Source organism: Lynx rufus, unplaced genomic scaffold (genome assembly GCF_022079265.1).
Source record: "Lynx rufus isolate CCGP_SWC_20201006 ecotype Redwood Valley unplaced genomic scaffold, mLynRuf1.p SCAF_33, whole genome shotgun sequence".
NCBI classification, from domain to species: domain Eukaryota; kingdom Metazoa; phylum Chordata; class Mammalia; order Carnivora; family Felidae; genus Lynx; species Lynx rufus.
Genome location: NW_025814849.1, coordinates 138,284 through 157,952, shown reverse-complemented (window position 1 = coordinate 157,952; position 19,669 = coordinate 138,284). Strand labels below are relative to the sequence as shown.

At 56.4% G+C, this 19,669-nt stretch overlaps 2 protein-coding genes, 1 long non-coding RNA gene and 5 other non-coding genes across 10 annotated transcripts in view; 7 read left to right on the top strand and 1 right to left on the bottom strand.

Moving 5' to 3' along the window:
• The window catches only part of DHX37 (DEAH-box helicase 37), a 28,262-nt gene extending 20,488 nt beyond the window's left edge, over positions 1–7,774 (top strand). Inside the window, exons 17-27 of the mRNA XM_047093205.1 lie at positions 758–864; positions 963–1,151; positions 2,137–2,261; positions 2,758–2,874; positions 4,124–4,296; positions 4,977–5,091; positions 5,240–5,377; positions 5,571–5,665; positions 5,754–5,827; positions 7,056–7,153; positions 7,310–7,774. Coding sequence (XP_046949161.1) covers positions 758–864; positions 963–1,151; positions 2,137–2,261; positions 2,758–2,874; positions 4,124–4,296; positions 4,977–5,091; positions 5,240–5,377; positions 5,571–5,665; positions 5,754–5,827; positions 7,056–7,153; positions 7,310–7,395 — 1,317 coding nt within the window. The 3' untranslated portion in view covers positions 7,396–7,774. The remainder of the gene's footprint in view (positions 1–757; positions 865–962; positions 1,152–2,136; positions 2,262–2,757; positions 2,875–4,123; positions 4,297–4,976; positions 5,092–5,239; positions 5,378–5,570; positions 5,666–5,753; positions 5,828–7,055; positions 7,154–7,309) is intronic.
• A 1,214-nt stretch (positions 7,775–8,988) lies between these two features.
• Positions 8,989–9,060, bottom strand: TRNAA-UGC (transfer RNA alanine (anticodon UGC)). The gene has a single exon. It is a non-coding gene; the product is annotated as a tRNA-Ala (tRNA).
• A 57-nt stretch (positions 9,061–9,117) lies between these two features.
• On the top strand, positions 9,118–16,188 carry LOC124522030 (uncharacterized). 3 transcript variants are annotated; one of them, XR_006964658.1, is made up of 3 exons: positions 9,118–9,330; positions 10,752–11,704; positions 11,821–16,188. It is a non-coding gene; the product is annotated as an uncharacterized LOC124522030 (long non-coding RNA). The 3 variants fall into 3 exon arrangements; XR_006964659.1 differs by having other exon boundaries at positions 10,752–12,687; positions 12,767–16,188; XR_006964660.1 differs by having other exon boundaries at positions 10,752–13,432; positions 14,279–16,188.
• Positions 9,314–9,385, top strand: TRNAD-GUC (transfer RNA aspartic acid (anticodon GUC)). Its single transcript has one exon. It is a non-coding gene; the product is annotated as a tRNA-Asp (tRNA).
• Positions 11,123–11,195, top strand: TRNAF-GAA (transfer RNA phenylalanine (anticodon GAA)). Its single transcript has one exon. It is a non-coding gene; the product is annotated as a tRNA-Phe (tRNA).
• Positions 11,688–11,759, top strand: TRNAD-GUC (transfer RNA aspartic acid (anticodon GUC)). Its single transcript has one exon. It is a non-coding gene; the product is annotated as a tRNA-Asp (tRNA).
• On the top strand, positions 14,124–14,195 carry TRNAA-UGC (transfer RNA alanine (anticodon UGC)). The gene has a single exon. It is a non-coding gene; the product is annotated as a tRNA-Ala (tRNA).
• Positions 16,189–19,312: 3,124 nt separating the features above from the next.
• SCARB1 (scavenger receptor class B member 1) overlaps positions 19,313–19,669 on the top strand; it is a 101,669-nt gene continuing 101,312 nt past the window's right edge. The window contains exon 1 of the mRNA XM_047093188.1: positions 19,313–19,514. The gene's annotated coding sequence lies outside the window, so the exon portion shown is untranslated. The remainder of the gene's footprint in view (positions 19,515–19,669) is intronic.

Sequence of the window (19,669 nt, the reverse complement as noted above, 5' to 3'; positions counted from 1 at the left end):
GTTCCTTCCACCCTGACCCCCAGGGCAACCGTGTACCAGCTTTCTGTCCCCGTGGCTTTGTCCGTTTTGGACGTTTCGTATAAAAGGGATCATTCGCATAAACGTCCTCGGGGGTCACCCACGCGGTGGCACGTGTCAGTACTTCGTTCCTCTGTACGGCTGAGTATCGCTCCGTCGTAGGGCCAGGCCGCGTCCTGTCTGTCCCGCTGTTGTCGGGCACCTGGGGCGTCTCCACCTCTGGCTGCTACGCACAGAGCCGCTGTGAACGCCGCCGTGTACGGATTTGTTAGAACACTTGTTTTGAGTTGGTCACGCTTTCTCAGGTGCCCCCATCCCCGATCCCGGTCTGTCTGTCCCCTCCCTCACCCTTTTATTGCGTGAGGACATCTGCTCCCGTTCACTTAATGCGTTTGCTCTGGTTGAAGGGGCCCCGTGGAGGCGGAGCCCTTATCTGGTGCTTTCTCCATCTCTGTTGCCAAGAACAGCCCCTAGAACGCACAGGGTGCTCAGCGGATGCACCCGTGAGGTGCTCAGTCTGTGCTTTTGAGTCCGTGGGTTGTGTTAACAAAGGGGTCCCCCGGCACACCGCGCTGGAGTGTGCCTGGGGCTACTTCCTGAGCGCCCGGGGCTGTGCGCGGTGTCCGGACTGGTGCGGGAGGCGCCGTCCCCTGCCAGGCCAGGCCCTGCTGCCCCTTGTGGCCACCATGCCTGCTTCTCCACGTTTCACTGCTGCCCCTGCCGTGTCTCCCGTGCCCAGGTCATCAACTTCCCCTTTCCAACCCCTCCCTCCGCGGAGGCCCTCGTCGCCGCCGAGGAGCTGCTGGTGGCGCTGGGTGCCCTGCAGGCGCCCCAGAAGACAGAAAGGTAGGCGGGGCTGGGGGTGGGGGGAGCAGCGAGCCCCGGGGCCGCTGAGCCGTGCCCCCCCCCCCGCCCCCCGCCCACCGCACGCCTCCGTCCTCCAGGGTGAAGCAGCTGCAGAGGTCCCGGCTGAGCTGCCCCATCACTGCGCTGGGCAGGACCATGGCCACATTCCCCGTGGCACCCCGCTACGCCAAGATGCTGGCGCTGAGCAGACAACACGGCTGCCTGCCCTACACCATCACCCTCGTGGCTGCCATGACGGTCCGGGAGCTGTTCGAGGAGCTGGACAGGTGGGCCTGCGGGGGCTGCCCTCCGGGGGGGGGGGGGGTGACTGGCGTGTGGGGTGGCCTCGTGCTAACTCGGGGCCTCCCTGAGCCGGCAGCACTCCATCCCAGTTCCATCCCGGCAGAGCTCTGCCTTCGCAGCTGTCTGTCCGGGGCAGCACAGACGTCAAAGGTCGGTTGTGTGACGGCCAGCCCCCTGGGGTTCAACTCTCCCTGTGCCACTTCCAGGCTGTGTGGCCTTGGGGAGACGACTTCACCTCTCTGTGAAGAGAGGGGGAAGTGGGGATGAGGCCTTAATAACAGTTGAGCTGTCGTCAGGGTTAAAGTAGCGGATGCGAGGGGCGCCTGGGTGGCTCAGTCGGTTAAGCGTCGACTCCGGCTCAGGTCATGATGTTGTGGTTTGTGAGTTCGAGCCCCGCGTCGGGCTCTGGGCTGACGGCTCGGAGCCTGGAGCCTGCTTCAGATTCTGTGTCTCCCTCTCTCTCTGCCCCTCCCCTGCTCATGCTCTGTCTCTCTCTGTCTCAAAATAAATAAAAACATTTAAAAAAATAAAAATAAAGTAGCAGATGCGAGCAAAGCGCTCCAAACCGGGCCTGATGGGTGCCTTAACCTGCGTGTCCGCTCTTCAGGCCGGGGAGCCAGGAGGGTAATTCATCCAGGCCACGCTCGATGGTGGTCACAGCAGGGTTCAGGCTCTTGTCGCTTGTGAGCAGCACGGCAACATGCGACGTCACTCGTTTGCTGGATCCTTTCTTTGTATCAGTCCCTAGACGCGGACTGGTCGGGTTAGGAAGCAGGCGTGTGTATCATCTCGTGGGCTGCTGGCAGTGAATTTTGATTCTGGGACCTCAGTTGTGTTCGGCAGCGGCCCCACCAGGCATTTCCTCTGCCCCTGCGCCTCCCAGCCTGCCCTGGTTAACTAATGCGTTCCCTGCCCCTGCGGCCCGGAGGGCGGCCCGGCCAGTAACCCAGGTGGTACTTATGTTGGCAGACCGGCCACCAGTGACGAGGAGCTCGCCAGGCTGAAGGGCAAGCGGGCCCGGGTGGCCCAGATGAAAAGGATCTGGGCCGGGCAAGGCGCCTCTCTCCAGCTCGGGGACGTCATGGTGCTGCTGGGTGCGTGCCGGGTGCGGCGTGGAGGGGTCGGGGGCAGGCGGGCCTGGGCGGGGTTCCGGGGTGGGGGGAGGGGACAGGCGGGCGGGGGGGGGGGGGGGGTTAGGCTGGCCTGGGCGGGGTTCCAGGGGGAGGGGACAGGCGGGCCTGGGGTGGGGGCAGGCGGGCCTGGGCGGGGTTCCGGGGGGGGGGGAGGGGACAGGCGGGCGGGGGGGGGGGGTTGTTGGTTAGGCTGGCCTGGGCGGGGTTCCGGGGGGAGGGGACAGGCGGGCCTGGGGTGGGGGCAGGCGGGCCTGGGCGGGGTTCCGAGGGGGGGGGGGAGGGGACAGGCGGGCGGGGGGGGGGGGGGGTGGTTAGGCTGGCCCTGGGCGGGGTTCCGGGGGGAGGGGACAGGCGGGCCTGGGGTGGGGGCAGGCGGGCCTGGGCGGGGTTCCGGGGGGGGGGGGAGGGGACAGGCGGGCCTGGGCGGGGCTCAAGCGAGCACCCGCCTCCTCCGCAGGTGCTGTGGGAGCCTGTGAGTACTCCGGCTGCTCGCCCCAGTTCTGCGAGGCCAACGGGCTTCGTTACAAGGCCATGATGGAGATCCGGCGCCTGCGGGGCCAGCTGACCACCGCAGGTACCACCCCCCCCCCCCCCACGCCAGCCTCCCGTTCTCAGGCAGCACACGGCAGAGAACTTGACTGTTTTGAGGTTTCAGGTTGTTGTGGGCGACACCAGCCACGTACAGTCAATCCCCGTTACCCACGGATTCCACGTTTGCAAACCCACCTGCTTCCCGAGACTTTAACCCAAACCAGTACTGGGTGCTTCCCGGGCGTGCGCGCCAGCGGGGGGGGGGGGTAACGTGCACACTGGTTCCCATCAGGCTGTCTGTCCCTCGGTCTCCTCTTTTCCTTAGTGACATTCCTCTTGTCACCCTCTGCCCCCCACTGCTCACCATACCCCCTTCTCAGCGGCCCCCGTGCCCCCCCACAGTCTCACTCTGGGGCTCCCCACTCCTTGCTCCATGGCCAAGTGGAGAGCCCCTTTTTGCGAGTCGGGGAGCAGCCCCCCACTTTCTGCCCCTGGGCTGAGCCGGCAGAGACCAGACCTGTGTGAGGCCGCGTCGGGAGGCGGGGGCTCCAGGCACAGAGGCTGCCGGGCTTCTGTGTTCTGTCCTTGGGGCCTGTTTGTTTCCTATTTTTCCCCTTTTTTCTCTTTCTTCACCTCCAACGACATCCGTTTTGCCGAAGGCTTTGTAGAGAAGCAGGTTTACGGGGCAAATCTCAGAGCAGAAACAGTCCAGTCCTCGCCCACCTTCCTTCCTGGTCCTCATCCCCTGGTTCTCCACCCTGCCGCGTCCCCCTCCGAGGTGCAGGGCCCGAAGCCCCCATCCCCTGTCTCCCCCTGCCAGGTACCCCCACAGCTTCAGACCCCCCTCCTCTGGTGCGGAAGCGTGAGGCCTCGCCTCGTGTCAGGCCTGCCCCCGCAGGAGCTCGAGAGGAGATGATCTCGCCCTACCGTGCACGCTTGGGGGGGTGACCCGTTCACGGGTCCCTTCCGGGCACGTGTGCTCCGACACAGAGCCCATCGGGGAAGTCGCGTGCAGGCCGAGCAGGGTCTCCCTTGGTGCCTCACTCTGCTGCCCACTAAGGCACTGGGGTCTTGTCTTAAGGGGAAGAGGCCGTGGGTTTGGGGCAGGCAGCTGGTTGTGTCCTGCTGAGGACATCCCGGCAACCTCGGTGGAGAAGAGCCCCGGCGAGCAGGTGACTGAGTCGGGAGCTTCACACCGAGGGGCCTGAGGCCTTCCAGAAGGTCAGGGCGAAGGCAGCCCCGGGCCTCGCCGTCCCCACCACTGCCGTCCTCACACCCGGCTCTCCCCGCAGTCAATACCGTGTGCCCCGAGGCCGGGCTCTTCGTGGACCCCAAGATGCAGCCACCTTCCGAGAGCCAGGTGACCTACCTGCGGCAGATCGTGGTGGCCGGCCTGGGCGACCACCTGGCCCGCAGGGTCCAGAGCGAGGACCTGCTGGACGACAAGTGGAAGAACGCCTACAAGGTCAGCCTCGGGAAGCGTGCGGGCGGGTCGGTCGCTGCGCCAGGCTGCCCTCCGCCCTGCCCTCCCCACCCCCATCCGTCCCCCTCTGGGAAAGCCCCCGCCAAGGATCGGGGTGGGGTCACGGCGGGCTCCCATCTTCCTTTGGGCTTTGGCGTTGCCCCAGCTGCATTTTTGTAGCAGCTGAATTGAGAGAGAAATCACACACCGTACAATTCACCGTCTCGAGGTGTGCAGTCTGGAGGTGTTTAGTCTGGTCGCCCAGCGATGCAGCCGTCCCCACAGCTGATTCCGGGACACATTCGGCGTCCCCAAACGACGCACGTGCCCGCTAGCAGTGGCCCCTCGTTTTCTCCTGATCTCCCCACCCCTAACCCGCTCTGTGTCTGTGCCGGACTCTTGGTGCTGGCGGAGGTGACCGGTACGAGGCGCTTTGTGCCTTCTCTCGCTTGGCATCTCATCGTTGAGGTTCATCCGGGTGCTAGCACGGGTCGGTGCAGCATCCGCGGGGCGGATCCGCCACGCGCACGTCTCCGTGGACACACGCACGGAGAGCCACGCCGGCGGCTGGCGGAACGCTCTCCTGTTCTCTGGGCTGAGCGTGGGATCCGGTTCACACGGGTCAGTCTCAGCTGCTGTGCGTGCGTCTCCTGGTCTCACGCCCGCTCGCCGTGTCTCCGCAGACGCCTCTCCTCGATGACCCCGTCTTCATCCACCCCAGTTCCGTCCTTTTCAGAGAACTCCCTGAATTTGTGGTCTACCAGGAAATCGTGGAGACGACCAAGATGTACATGAAAGGTAGCCAGGCCGGTGGCCGGCCCCTCGCCTGGCCCACCGCGGCTCTGCTGAGCTGTGTCACCGGGACCCTGTCGGGGGAGAACCCGGGAGGCCCTCCCGTGCGGAGGTGCCCGCTGCGACCCCCGGCCCTTCTCTTCCTGGCCCGCAGGCGTCTCGGCCGTGGAGGTCCAGTGGATCCCAGCCCTGCTGCCTTCCTACTGCCAGTTCGACAAGCCCCTGGAGACGCCGCCCCCTGCCTACTGCCCCGAGAAGGGGCGGGTCCAGTGCCACCGGGCCAGCGTGTTCTGTGAGTTGGGGCGACCTGCCACCGGTCCTGGTGGACACGTGGCCACACACCACGTGCCCTGGAAGCGTGTGGCGCGGGCAGTGTGGCCTCAGCCTTCTTCCTCTTTGGTGGGTGGGCCCAAGGGCTCGGGGCCAGGACAAGGGGCCCGTGGGAACCCATCCCAATCTCTCGCTCACGGGCCCCTGCCCTCCAGACCGTGTCGGCTGGCCGCTCCCCGCGGTCCAGGTGGATTTTCCAGAGGGCATTGACTGCTACAAGCACTTCGCCCGGTTTCTGCTGGAAGGGCAGGTAGGCGGCCCGGCGGCTCCCCCGGCCCCTGGTGTCGTGGGCAGAAGGGGAGCCGGACCCCTCACCCTGTCCTGTGCTGTCTCCTCAGGTCTTCCCTCAGCTGGCCTCACACCGGGGCTGTTTGCTGTCCAGTCCTGGCACGATGCTAAAGACGTGGGCCAGGTACGGGCTTGCCCGGGAGCGTCGGGTGGCAAGGGGAGCGGGACTGGCACCCTGGGACAGCCGGGACAGATCACCGCCCACCAACCGAGAGGCTTAAAACGACGGAAATGTGTTTCTCGTGGCCGTGGAGGCCAGAGGTTGGAAGTCAAGGCGTCCTCAGGGCTGTGCTCCCTTTGAAGGCTCTGGTGGGGTCCTTCCTGTCTCTTCCAGCTCCTGGTGCGTCCAGGCGTCCCTTGGCCTGTGACCACATCGCCCCCGTGTCTGCCTCTGTTTTCACGTGGCTGGCCCTCTCGGCCTCTGTGGCTTCTCTTCTCATACGGACACCAGTCGTCGGATCTAGGGCCCGCCCCCAATCAGTACGACCTCCCCTTAAGTAATTGTACCCGCAGAGATTCTCTTCAAATAAGGTCACGGTCTGCGGTCTGGGGGAGACCCTGGTCAGCCCATCGTGAGGCTCCAGGTATCAGCAGGGAGCATCCTGGGTGCTGCCTGCCTGCTGAGCACAGACCCGCCTCCCTCCCATCAGTCTGCTCCTCCCTTCTGCTCTCTTCCTGCTTGTGGCCCCCACCGCCTTCCTAAGACTGGCGTCCCAGACGGCGCAGGGGGCCTGACGCGTAGGAAGCAGGCAGGCGTGCCCACGCCCCGGCATTCCCGGGGACTCTGGGTAGGGGCAGGGGGCCGGGTGCCCCCTACCCCTCTGCCAGCCAAGTCGCTCCCTCGGCAGACAGTTGTGCGCACCAGCCGTGTGCCGGGCACGTTCGCGTGCTGGGGCACGGGCACAACCCCGCCCCCTGTGGGGATGTCGCAGTGCGGGGAGGCCAACACTGAGACCCAACGTGACTAGCGCAGATGGTGTGTGGGGACCGGGCGACAGAGGGACAGAGCAGCACGTTGGGGATGAGTGTCTGCGGGGCTGGGGTTGGTCGGGGGGAGCCTGGCTGAGCAGATGGGGAGGAGGTGATGCTGGGAGCAGGGATGCGGAGGAAGGTTCCAGGCGGGAGGAACAGCCCGCGTGGGAGTGAGGAGAGCCAGGGTGCCGGATGAGGGTGTGAGAGGAGAGGCGGTCGGTGGGGCGCCAGGGTCTAGACCCTCCTCTCCGGCCAACACCGCCAGCACGACGGAGGGAGACCCTTCACCGGCCTCGGTCAGGCTGGCCTGGCGGGAGCGCCTGCCCCTTCGCACAGCTTCCGGGCGGAGTGACGCCACAGCGTGCGTCCCCCACCTACAGGCTGCAGCCCAGGACAGAGAGCCTCCTGAGAGCCCTCGCTGCCGAGCGCGCCAGCTGCCGAGACGCCTTGCTCGCCGCTTGGAAGAAAAACCCCAAATGTGAGTTCCCCCGGGGCGAGTGACCCGTGGCCGGGGGGTTGGGAGCGGACAGGAGGGGACCCACCGAGGCAAGCCGGGGTCGGTGGGCGGATCTGCCCCAGCAGGCAGCCGGGTCCAGAGCCACCCTGACGCCGACCTCCCTCCTGCTTCCCGCAGACCTGCTGACCGAATACTGCCAGTGGCTCCCGCAGGCCATGCACGCCGACGTCGAGAAGGCCTGGCCCCCTGCCTGCGACCACTGACCTGAGGCCTGGCTGCAAGGCCAAGCACTTGTCTGGAGACCCAGGAGGCCGGCAGTGGCCACCCTGATAGGCGGGCTGCTCCCAGGAGGCGGGCCGAGCCCCCAGGAACCCTCTCTCCTCTCGGACACGGGATGTCTGGACACAGCTCGCTGCTGTCCTGGGCAGTCTGACGTGGGCGGCTTCTTAGAACTATTTATTCCGTAGGGGGTAACGGTGTCTTCTCACACACTGCTCTGTGGACTACATTAGTCCCTTGTGGGGCGGCAGCCTGGAGGGCGGAGCGGCGGGGAGCGGGAGGGTGCGCGCGGGCCCTTCCCAGCGGGCTGGGCGCTCCCTTGCCGGGTTTGGTGCTGTAATAAATCTCAGCCGTGAGAACAACTGCGAGCGAGTCGAGTGAGTCTCTGAGTGCGGGGGTGGTCGGAAACTAGTCTGGGTGGGGGCTCACCCAGGTGTTCACTATGCCTGTAGGGGGTGTTGATTCCTTCCTTCAGCCGAACATTCGTCCTAAACCAGTTTGTGCTAATGCTGTAGTACAAATGCATAAATTCTAAAATGTAGATATGTAAATAAAATAACAGAGATACACGTTTAATATTCCAGAATTATCCTCTCCATAGCTTGGCCACTAATCCCAGTGTACCCCCAAACCAGGAGGTTCCCCCCCCTACTCTCCCCACATTCCAGCCAGCTGCAAGTTGGGTGGGCTCTACCCCCAGAGTTTGTCCAGAGCCCCCTCGTGCTCCCCAGCTCCACTCCGGCACGCCCACATACACGCCCCCCAGTCCCTGAATCCCTAACAAGCCCCCACCAGCTCCTGCCTGCTCTCCCAGCGTCCACCTGCTGGCTCAGGGCGTATTCTCCACGTGGCAGCCAGAGGGAGCCTTTTTACACCTAAATCTGAACATGCCATGCCACATCAGGCCTTCTAGAATCTTCGATGATAAAATTCCAGCCCCTTATATAACCCTCATTCACCAAACTCCATGCACAGGGCTTGCTTTCAGTGTCTTCAGACAGAGCTCTCCTCCCCCTCCCAACCTGGAGCGTTAGCACCTGTCATTTCCCCTGCTTAGCCAGGCCTCCTGACGGCTCTTGCATAGCAGCTGCCACACCCTCCCCCTCCAGTCTCCATCTCATCAGTATTACTGTCTTCCTAAAACTTACCCGCTACCGGATGAAGGCTAGTCTCTAGAACTCAAACCTTGCTTGTCTTCTCCAAGGAATACTCAACTAACACTGTACCTGGGCACACAGTAGGAGCTCCGTGCATGCGCATCACCGGCATTAGGCGCTCAGGAGCCACTGACTAAACGGCCACTTGCAAAACCCTCCTTAGAAATCACAAGCCGATGACTAGAATAGAAGTGTAGAAACGCAGATTCCTGGGTCCACCGCCCACCTATTCAATCTGAATCTCCGCGGGGGAGGGGGGTTCCCTGGGTAACCGCGTTTGGGACCAGGCCAGGGACGTTTCCTAGCGCTGCCGTGTCCATGGGGGCTTGTTTCCCAGACCCACTAATGCGGGGCATCTGGGTCGCCTTCCCTGCTTTGCCTTCTGGTGGTGCTACGGCTTTTGGACAAAAAAGAAAAAAGTGGAGATGCCGGGGATTGAACCCGGGGCCTCATACATGCAAAGCATGCGCTCTACCACTGAGCTACATCCCCTACCCGTGAGACCTTTTTTTCGGAGAATAGGGATATCGGAAGCCACATCTTCGTCTCGTGCCCACGTTTTTCTCCTTCCCGGATGCTTAGTATCCCATCGTTTCCGAGAGATCCCTCCGCGCCTCGGGAGGCCCACTGGCCAGGCGCGCCCGGCGCTGCGTCTGTGACAATCCCGGCTGGGGATGGATACGCGCGGTAGCAGGTCGGCGCTGTATCTATATGGACCGACCCAGAAAAGCATCATCATAATGTGTCCTCGTTAGTATAGTGGTGAGTATCCCCGCCTGTCACGCGGGAGACCGGGGTTCGATTCCCCGACGGGGAGGCTGGCAAACCGTTTTAAAAGCAGAAGAGGCTGGGCCTAGTAACGCGCCCCTTAGGGCCCTCGCAAAGATGAGCCAAGTCCTTGGAGTCAACTGCGCCGGAGAAGCACGCTACGCCACGTGTGTCCTGTTACGTATATGAAATGTACACAGACTGTCAGTGTGTTATTATTTCTACTTCTCATGGGCATCACAGTAACAAGAGCCAATGATTTTATAGCTCTCACCACGCCCGGGGGCAATATTTACGGGTGTGCGCTCCTTCCGAGGCTGGCTGGGGCTATCTGGTCACCCAGGCGGGTGGGGAAGCAGCTCTGTAACCTGCCCAAGGTGGCGTCAATCACAGTCTGCTGGAGACACCAGTTACCTCTGGAGGGAAGGACTGCAGTAGGGTGGGAGTGACTCTCACCTTCCATTCTGTACCCATCTGCACCGTTTGAATTTTATTTTTCTCCCTCCCTCCCTCCCTTCCTTTCTTCCCTTCTTTCCTTCCTTATTCAGTTTTTATCAAAATGATACACTTCAATGATTTCCAAAGAATGGTGTTTAAAGGACTATAGGTGATTGTTGCACCATCTTGCGAATATACTAAATGCCACTAAACGGTTCGCTTTGAGATGGTTACTTTTATGTTACGCGAATCTCACCTGAATTTTTAAAAAATTGATTTTAACAAAAAAAATTAATTGTAACAACAGATCAAGACTTGTTTGGGGAAGGAAGGAATGGGATGGGCGGATGGGAGTGTAAATGGCTTCAGCCTATTCAGAAAGCGCCTGGAAACCCGTGTATTCCACCATCTAACTTGATAATCCCATGCATGGAATTTTGCCATTAGGGAGACAAACTTTAAATGCAAAATACAAATAACTTTGGTCTTTTTTGTTTATTAGCATTGCTATTATACTGAATATCTGGTTAGTGCATTTGTGACTGGACCAGACGGTCATTAGGTGCTTAGCAAACACTTGTGAGATGACCTCACGTCATGAAGGACCTCCCCACTCCCACCCCCCTCCCAGACAACACTCCTCTTCCACTTCCCAAAAGGAGGGGAAGTAGAGCCGGCCTTGGACGCCAACCTGTTGACCTCTGCACGCCTTGAAGCTGAGCAGGTGCCACAGGAATGGTGGCCACGCGTGGAGGCCGGATCTGAGTCACTCACTGCCCCAAGGAAAGTCACAATCTGGCTGTTGCGTCCTCCACACGCCTTGACGTGGTCAGCATCTCTGCCACACCTTAGGCTGCTTGGGGAGTTGCACCCGAGACATGACTTTGTTCCTATGTACAAAGAAGGGGGCTTGAGAAAGTGGAGTTCTGAGCCAGGTACGATTCATTCATCCATTCACTTGTTCATTAATCCAACAGATATTTATCAAGCACCTATTAGGTGCCAGGCACTGTTCTAGACCTTGAAGGATACGGAGGTGACCAAGGCACGTGACTTCCCTGCCCTCAGGGGTCTGTCATTAGCGCTGGGGAGACAGAGAATGGACAAGGAAAAACAATACCTACCCTAACAGTAAATGGTAAGGGGCTGGGGTCAGGTTGGGAGGCGTGATCCGGGAGGGCTTCTCGGAGGCGGTGACCTTGAAGGACAAGAAGGAGTAGATGCCGGCGAGCCTGGTCGACGTGGGTTCCAGCTGGTTCTGGACTTTCCGCATCGGATGTCCAGGGCGGAGGACCCAGGGCCGGCACCACGACCAGGAGGATCTGAGCGAAGCGGCGTTTCACCAACAGCCGAAATAGCTCAGTTGGGAGAGCGTTAGACTGAAGATCTAAAGGTCCCTGGTTCGATCCCGGGTTTCGGCAGTCGCTTCATCTTTTTTTTTTTTTCCCGCCGCGAAAGGCGGTTGGAAAAAACCGGAACAGGGAGGCTAATTCTCCGCGATTAATAAACAGTTTCGCTTTCTTTAAACCCGGCTCCGAGCGGTATCCACGGGAAATGGGAGCGGAGGGAAACTTCCGCGCAATGTGGAGAATTCTAACGCGGCTGTGTTTCCCCTGCCTCCATTTCTCGCCTCTCGGAAACGTTTATTAATGTCTGTCACGTGTTTGTTGATGTCTGCTCGTTAATTTGGGCTTTCTGTGTATGAATTTCTGTTCCCCGAAACCCGCGCAACTAAATCAAGGACCGAGCAGGGGACAGCTTCCCTAAGATGGAGTTAAGTCAAGCAGGACTTTTGTTCTTCGGTTTTGAACAGAAAGAATAAAAGAAAATATTGAACCCTTTGATATACAGTGATACACAGGGGAACTTGAAAATGCTTAAAAGGCGTACCTGAGAGCCCTAATCAGAGCCGGTCCTCGTTAGTATAGTGGTGAGTATCCCCGCCTGTCACGCGGGAGACCGGGGTTCGATTCCCCGACGGGGAGGCATGCAGGTTTTTGCGTACATTCTCTGTTACTGTTTTCATTTCTCTTCCAAACAAATCAGATTCTCCCACTTTCACGGAAACTCTTTTCTACGAACGACTAAACCTGACCGGACGACTAAACCTGACCGGCGTGCGAGATTCGTTGTAGATTCTATCGACTGCCTGGTCAAAATCATGCCCCGGGTCCCCAGTGTCCCACAGTTACACGAAAGGTCTCCCACCCCCACCCCCCCACCCCCGCTCATGCTCCCAGCGCTGCACAAAAGTGCTGGGTTTGCGCCATGCTGTCCCGGGACAAGAGGGTCAACCTCCAAGGCCAGGAAATGCTCCTTCTGCTGCAAATATTCCAATCTCTGTGGCTTGCTCCGGACCAGACTGGCCCTCGGAAAATGTTTATGGATTTAAGACAGGAAGTGTGGGGACGCTACCGTGAAACGCTTTCTTGTCTTAACGTGGTTGCAGTCTCCTTCCCGGGTGGCTATCAGCCTTCCCAGGCTCCTCTTCTTCCATTCGTTTTTTTGTCACATTCATTCTGCAAATATACACTGAGTACTTATTAGGGGCCAGGCACTGTTCTAGGCACTGGGGCTATAGCAGGAACCACGAGGCCCTGGCCCCTGCCCTACTGAGCTTATGACACCGGTGATAAACAAATAGTATTAAAAAAAAAAAAAAAAGTCTCCCAGAGAGTAAATGCTGTGACAGAAGAGAAAAAAAAGGGGGGGGGGGGAGGGCACGCCAGGGAGTGTGTGGGATTCGCAGGCCCCAATAGTGAGGCAGCCAGGAAGGCCCCTCCGAGGACCTGGACAAGGAGAAGGAGCCACTCACCAGAAGATCTGGGGAGCACCCTTGCAGGCAGAGGGAAGGGCAGGTGCAAAGGCCCTGAGGTGCAAAGGAGGGCAGCGTGCCTGCAGAACAGCAAGGAGGTAAGTGTGCATGTAAGAGGGGGAGAGGAGGAAGGGATAAGGTCACAGGCAAACCTAAGGAGGTTGGATTCCATTCTAGGGTTTTGTGCAGAGAGGCAACATAATCGGGCTTGTTTTGAGCAGAGCAGTCTGGCAAGAGAGCAAGCAGGGGCACCTGCTAAAAACCCAGCTCGTTCCCAAACTTCGTGCAAAATAACGCCGCGAACAGTGCCATCCGTCCATGCTGGGCCAAGGTCTGTCTGTCTTCGCCAGAGCTCATATAATAATAACTGCATTTGCCATCCTGAGAACCCAGGCTCGACCGGCCCTTGTACCAGGCCCTGTTCTAATGGCTCAATGGCCGCACCCGCCCTGGGGAGGAGGTAGTACTCAGATCTCCATTTTATGAATGAGCTCCAGACAGGTGGGGATATGAATCACAACTGCCCGGCAGGTGTCCTGGGCACCAGCTCAGGTAGCCCTTTACCTGTGAAGGTTTCAGGCGGGTTGGAAGGGAGCTGACTGGGGACAAAGCGGACAAGGCAGGACAACTGGGGGTGTGTTCTCCCCATCAGAGTGACTGTTTCCTGCCAGGAAATCTCAAGCGCTGGTGGAAAGAGGCAGAGACTCAACTTTCTGCCCTCTCCCTGCCCTCAACCATTCCTCCACCACTGAGCGACCCCTTGATGACTGGAAGACACCTCGTATTGCCTCCCTAGGGCAGCTTCATAAGCACTCTGCACTCTGGAAGAGACGGGTGCCGACAGTGAGAAATGGTTCTTTTCGGTGGGCTATTGCAAAGTGATTCCTCCCTCAGAGCCCTGATTCTGGAGCTGGACCTGTTTCTTTTTAATTTGCTTCTTTTTATATTCAGAAGAGTGCTCTGGGAATGTGGGGGTGTGCGGGGGGGGGGAAGGTCTGCAAATCTCAGAAGTTACTGAAGGTTGGAATATTTTTGTATTACATCTTTAATTTTAATGCCAGTAGAGCTAACATACAGTGTTATCTTAGTTTCAGGTGTACAATATAGTGATTCAACAATTCTATGCGTTACTCAGTGCTCGTGATGATAAGTGTACTCTTAATTCCCATCGCCTGTTTTACCCTGGAATGGTTTTAAAGGACAGAGAAGCAGACATTGCTGGGTAGAGGTTCAGTCAAGGCAATGCCCTTATTTATTGGAAATAAACTCATTTTCCTTCCTTTTTTTTTTTTTCCCCTGTGATGAGCAACATTCAAAACTAGATCTCTTTCCCTTTGTTCCTGGGTTCCGATATCAGCGAGCACTTCAATTGCAAGGCTATGTAGAACAGGCCTGTTTGGGGAGATTTATTTTTGGTTTGTTTATGCCAACCCCCAACACACATTTAATCAGACAAAACTGTAAATTAGAAAAAAATAGCAACCTCAAGAATAGCATACAGCAGAGAATTTCAGGAAGCCAGGGGAAGAGGGAGGGGGATGTAGCTCAGCGGTAGAGCGCATGCTTTGCATGTATGAGGCCCCGGGTTCGATCCCCGGCATCTCCACTGTTTTTTCTCCCCATTCTCCCCCTTCTTCATCATTAAAGTGCCACGTATGTGATTACGACTCCTCTGGTCACTACTTGCAGGTGGGATTTTCACAATAGGCAGGATCCCCCCTCTCTGAAACCTGTAACACTCCCGATACGCTTTTGTTGCAAGAGGCTGAGGGCAGCTGCTGGCAGAAAAACGTAAAGGCAAAAACATCACCTGATGACTGAAACAGCCCGAGAAGGAGCAACGGGGGAGGCCACGGTCCTTTTCGTGGCACCGTGACTGCAGTAGAAGTCCCCAAGGACTGGCGACTGATGCCCCGCCATCAGAGGGCAAGTGTGGAAGCCATTCAAAGGTCTGACTGCTGGCCCTTGCCCTTTATTTGTGCTGTCAGTAACCAACCAGTTTGGGAGTGACCCGAAGGGAAACCAGTATTCCTGGCAGGCAGGATTTTGCCTCCCGCTTCATCAGCAACAGGTCACGAACGAACGAACGAACGAACAAATGAATGAATGAATGACACTGATGCACATACGGTTCATGTTTATATTTATACACGATCTGTATTTTATCATTAAAGATCGAAGATGCATTTTATAGAAAGAAGGGATTCTATTTATTGCCTTCTGTGGGTTCAATTCTTTCTCTGCAGTAATAATGAATTCCTCACCCGGCAAATCCGGTCTCTCGCGTGACTTGACCTCATCTATGAAATCATAAAAGCATCTCATCTCAGATCTGGAGGGACGTGACTCTTTGCAAAGCCTTCACTTTTGAGATGACATTGAAATCTGTGAAGTGACTCACCAGTTGGGCGGTGGAGTTTTGGTGACAGCTCCTGTGTCTAAATGAGCTGCTGTGAAGGTGATTTCTCCTCAAATGTCAACCGGGTGTTAAGGGAACAGAATGTCGAGGTGATTTCTAAAGGCATCAGGCCTAACACGAAGCTAATTATATGCTTCTGGTGTACTTTCTGTCTTATCATTAACTACTTCTGATAGCACACTGACCAGGCGAAACATACCATCAGGCTTGCTGGGGAATGTAGCTTCCTAGAAAAGCGGTTGTGAGTCTTTGAAAACTCTGCCTTTGTCAACTCTTGCATTTTACTGTGCACTTAAAACGACAAAGCCCATCGTAGGACATGGCTGGAGCAGTCAAGTTCAGAGAGGCAGAAAGCGGAATGGTGGGTACCAGGCGCCGGCGGAAGGCGGATATGGGAGTTCTGTAAATGGGGGCTGAGGACCCGTTTTGCGAGATGGAAGAATTCTGGTGGGGACGGCTGCATGGCAGTGTGAATGCTGACGAGCACCAGAACATGCCATCTGAAATTATTTTGAGCTGAAGGCACTTGAAGACCAGCATATGCCGGGAGAGGCTGTCTCTGAACCCCCCCTTATGTGCCTAAATACAGACCTTCCCAAGGGGCCCACTGGTCCAAGATCCCCCCTCCGGAGGTTCACCAACTGGGGCAGACTGGCACACGGTCACACACTGTCCTACCTCCCATCTACTCTATGGTCTTTCCTAAAAACCACTGAATGGCCCCCCGAGGGGCCTATACCCCCCTCCTCTTTCCCTCTTCAGATGGTGTTTAGGCCTAAATTCTAAAACCACCTCTGACTTCGTTATTCATGTTGTCCTGGGGTATCTCCTGTGCATTATGTGTGACCTACATGTTAATAAACTGCTGGGGATTTTTCTCTCTGGTTAATGTCTTTCATCACAGAGGTCTCAGCTAAGACCTCAGGTGGGTAAAGGGAAAATTATTTTTCCTCCTCCTCCCTCCGCCCCCCGCCCCGTGTACCTTACGATGTAGAAAATGTTGGCCTTTGGAGCCAACGGCCAAGAAAGAATTCTTGAGACGTCTTTGGTGCAAAAAGGTGGTTTTATTAAAGCACAGGGACAGGACGTGTTAGGGTCTTAAAGGGGGGCCGATGATATACTTTCAAGTCGGGAGGGGGTTAGGGACAGCACAAGCCTCCAAGGTATTTTGGAAACAAGATTTCCCACGGTTAGGAAAAGGTCATTTACTACCTTACTATCGTCTAGTAAAACCTCAGTCATGAGCCCCTTCAGATGTATATCTGTGGGCTGTGAGTTTGGAGTCATTGCTAACATAGATCTTTGGGGGTGGGACAGAGACAAAGGAAGTTTCCAAAGGAATTTGTAAACAGTTTTATGTTATTAAGTTTTAAAATTTATTCATGAGAGAGAGAGACAGTGTGAGTAAAGGAGGGGCAGAGAGAGAAGGAGAGAGAGAGAATCCCAAGCAAGCTCTGTGCTGCCAGTGGAGAGCCCAACGCAGGGCTCGAAACTCCTGGAACGGTGAGATCATGACCTGAGCCACAGCCGAGAGTCAGACACTTAACCCACGGAGCCACCCAGGCGCCCCCAAAGGCATTTTTATATGTTAAACTAGATTTACAGGATTAAGAGTGCCTTTTGCCCTTAGCAAAGAAGGGAGCTGAGCTCCTAGAGGAAGGTCCCTCTGTTTCAAGGGCTTTTCAATAGGCTGGTAAGTTGTCAGGAAATTTCATTTTTTCCTTTGCCTTTGTTTCCCGCATCCTTAAAATGGTTAAGATGGTACATTTCGTTACGTGTGTATGTCGCCACGACTGCAACGAATTAAAAACAAACCAAATCTCCAACAGGCTAACTAACTTCTTAACCTTCCTAAAGCAGGCATATTTGAGGACTGGAACTTTTTAAAGTCTGATTGTCCCAGAGGTAGGGCATGAAACTGGTTATTTTTAAACCGGGGCGGTCTGAGTTCGGCCACACGAGGCCACACCAGGCAAATAAATGCACGCAAGTAAACAGGAAAATGAAGAGGCCCTTGGGCTCCTCCCCCCTCCCCCCAAACTGCAGACGCCTTTGATTATTACCTTTTATGGTTACCTATGACATGACAATGACAGAGCAAGGCAAACGGTTCCCAGCCAGCCCTTGATCTCATCCTCTCTCTTGGGGGAAATGTTTGCTGATCGCTGTGCTCTTGGATTTTCTCATGATGCTGAGTTAAGTCCCAAACATGGTTATGACCTTCAGGGGAACCAAATCCTTTGGGGAAGGAGGAAAGGCAGGCAGACAGACGGGCACCAGTCCCACCAGCACCGCCCACCCCGCCCCCAGCAGCCCAACACCCCAGGCCCTTTGTGAGCTCAGCCCGTCACGTGCTCGCGTCCGCGCGCCAATCCCGCCGTGTTGCTGGGCCTCTGTCACTCTTCCATTGGTTCCACCTCCGAAGCGAGCTCTTCTGGGGCGTTTGCAAAGGACGGATCTGTGGGCGGCAGGAACTGAAAATGGATCCTGTGACTCACCCTGCATCTCGCACCTTCCAGCACATTACATTCTAGGTCAGGGGATTTGGGGTTTCAGGAACGTGACTTGGTACCCGAAGCCTGAGTCCAAGTGGGACATTTAGGTTTGGGGAGGCTGTCTCAGCAAATAGAACAGCCAGTTGTAAAGAGGACAACAGTCCTCCGTAGAGCAGGGTTTCTCAACCTCCTTGGTGTCGCTGACCTTCGGGGCTGGGTAATTGCGTGGGGTGGGGGGGATGTGCCGCAGCGTCCCCGACCTCGGTGACCACACGCCGGTAGCAGGGACTCTTCCTCCCCGCTCACGCCACAGTTGTGACAGCCAAAAATTGCCTCCAGACGTTGCCACGTGACCTCGGAGGGGTCAGATCACTGGTGTTTGAGAATCCCCGCTCTGGGGAAACACCAGCCATCCCCTCTCCTTTTCTCTCCCTCTCCCTGTCACCCCCGTGCCCTTGGACGTTTACTTCTATACCTGCTGGACTGAAGGAATGCAGCAGGGGTGTTGCAGAGCATTGTTTTTCTGCTCGAGACATCAGTGTTGTCAGCTCCCAAGAATGTTTTCTCTTTGGAGATAACCCTGGACCCCATTCCCACCCTCCGAGCCTCTCTTCTTCCTCCCGTCCTCCTCTTCCTCCTCCTCTCCCTTCCCTGCCCCTGAAACCAGGCCTGTTTCTCTCTGTACCTTTTGGACTCTGGAAAAAACTATGTCACAAAGCTCGTGACTCAGCCGTTAAGCAACACGAATCACGAGGCTTCCAGCAAAAGCCACGGCCAACAGTGAACAGGGTGTGGTTTGAAGCTAAGCCTGATCCCCTCAGAAAGAACCTCAGCTTTTTGGTTCCCCGAAAATTGGGGAGAAACAACCCTACAAAGGGCCTCCGTGTTTTGTTCCTGTGAAACCTCTTTGCACGAATAACCTTCAGAAACATCTGGATTAGGAAGTTACTGGCGTCTCCTAACCGGAGACATGACATTTTGCTCTTAATACTCATTTTAATTCCCCAGGCATAGATTCATTCTCTCTGAAAAATGTTAAAAATTACAAAGTCAATTCTAAACTCTCATCAGATCTTTTTCATAAACACCTACCTACACGGGTTATCAAAGAAAATACAGAACAGTTTCGTTTTCTCATTCTAAGTGGCTTAAAACAATACAATGATCATAATTTAAAACAAGAGTGAGTCTTTTCTTAATGGCAGAACGTTTTTTAGGAATCTTTTCCCTTTTTTTTTTTTTTTTAAGGCTTTGAGGATAGAAATTAAAACACCCTCTCCCCTTCCACATGGTGGAAATACTTCTGGAAGAGTCCAGAAGGGACAGTGACTGGGGAACTGAGTGTTTCTGAGGGAGACTTTTCACCGTAAACTTCTGAAAACCTCTTTTTTCAACATGTTCGTGCATTTTACAAACGCTTTAAAAAATATGTTGGGGGCACCTGGGTGGGCTCAGTCTGTTAAGCGTTGAGGACTCTTGACTTTGGCGCAGGTCATGGTCCCAGAGTCCTGGGATTGAGCCCCGTGTCTGGCTCTGTGCTGAGCCGGCAGCCTGCTAGGGATTCTCTCTGCCCTTCTCCCCCTCAAGTGAGCGAGCACTCTCAAAATAAAATAAAATAAAATAAAATAAAATAAAATAAAATAAAATAAAAAAATATGCTAAGAAAGGACTCACAGAAATCACAAAATGGAGGATAGTAAAAATAAAAATATCTGGCTGGTAATCTTGTTCTCTTTTATCCAAATGGAATTTAGCGTACAATGAAATTTCATGTTTGGGATATCAAATTGCCCCCCCCCCAAATATACAGGAACTCGGTCGGTGTTTTTGAAACTTCAGGCTTCAGTAGGTTCCACTTCCTGCTTCACTGAGTATCATCAACAAGAATGAAAACCTGAGGCCTTCCTGTCGGTATCTAAGTACAATCTTCTCAAACCCAAGGCCGTGCCCATGCAACAGGACGGCTCAAGAACAATCTAGAAAGTTCCTTCGGTGTCCGGAGGCACCTCACGTAGGTTCACGAAGCGTGAGGGGCCAGCGGCGCTTCCCCGACGACCCCAGGCGGGGAGTGGGGGGGGGGAAGCAAGGGCGGACCCACCTCCGCCCGCGTAGGAGCCCCCCGCGCCCGTTCTGTCGAGTCATCCGTCCTGTCAAGGCGCCCGCGCG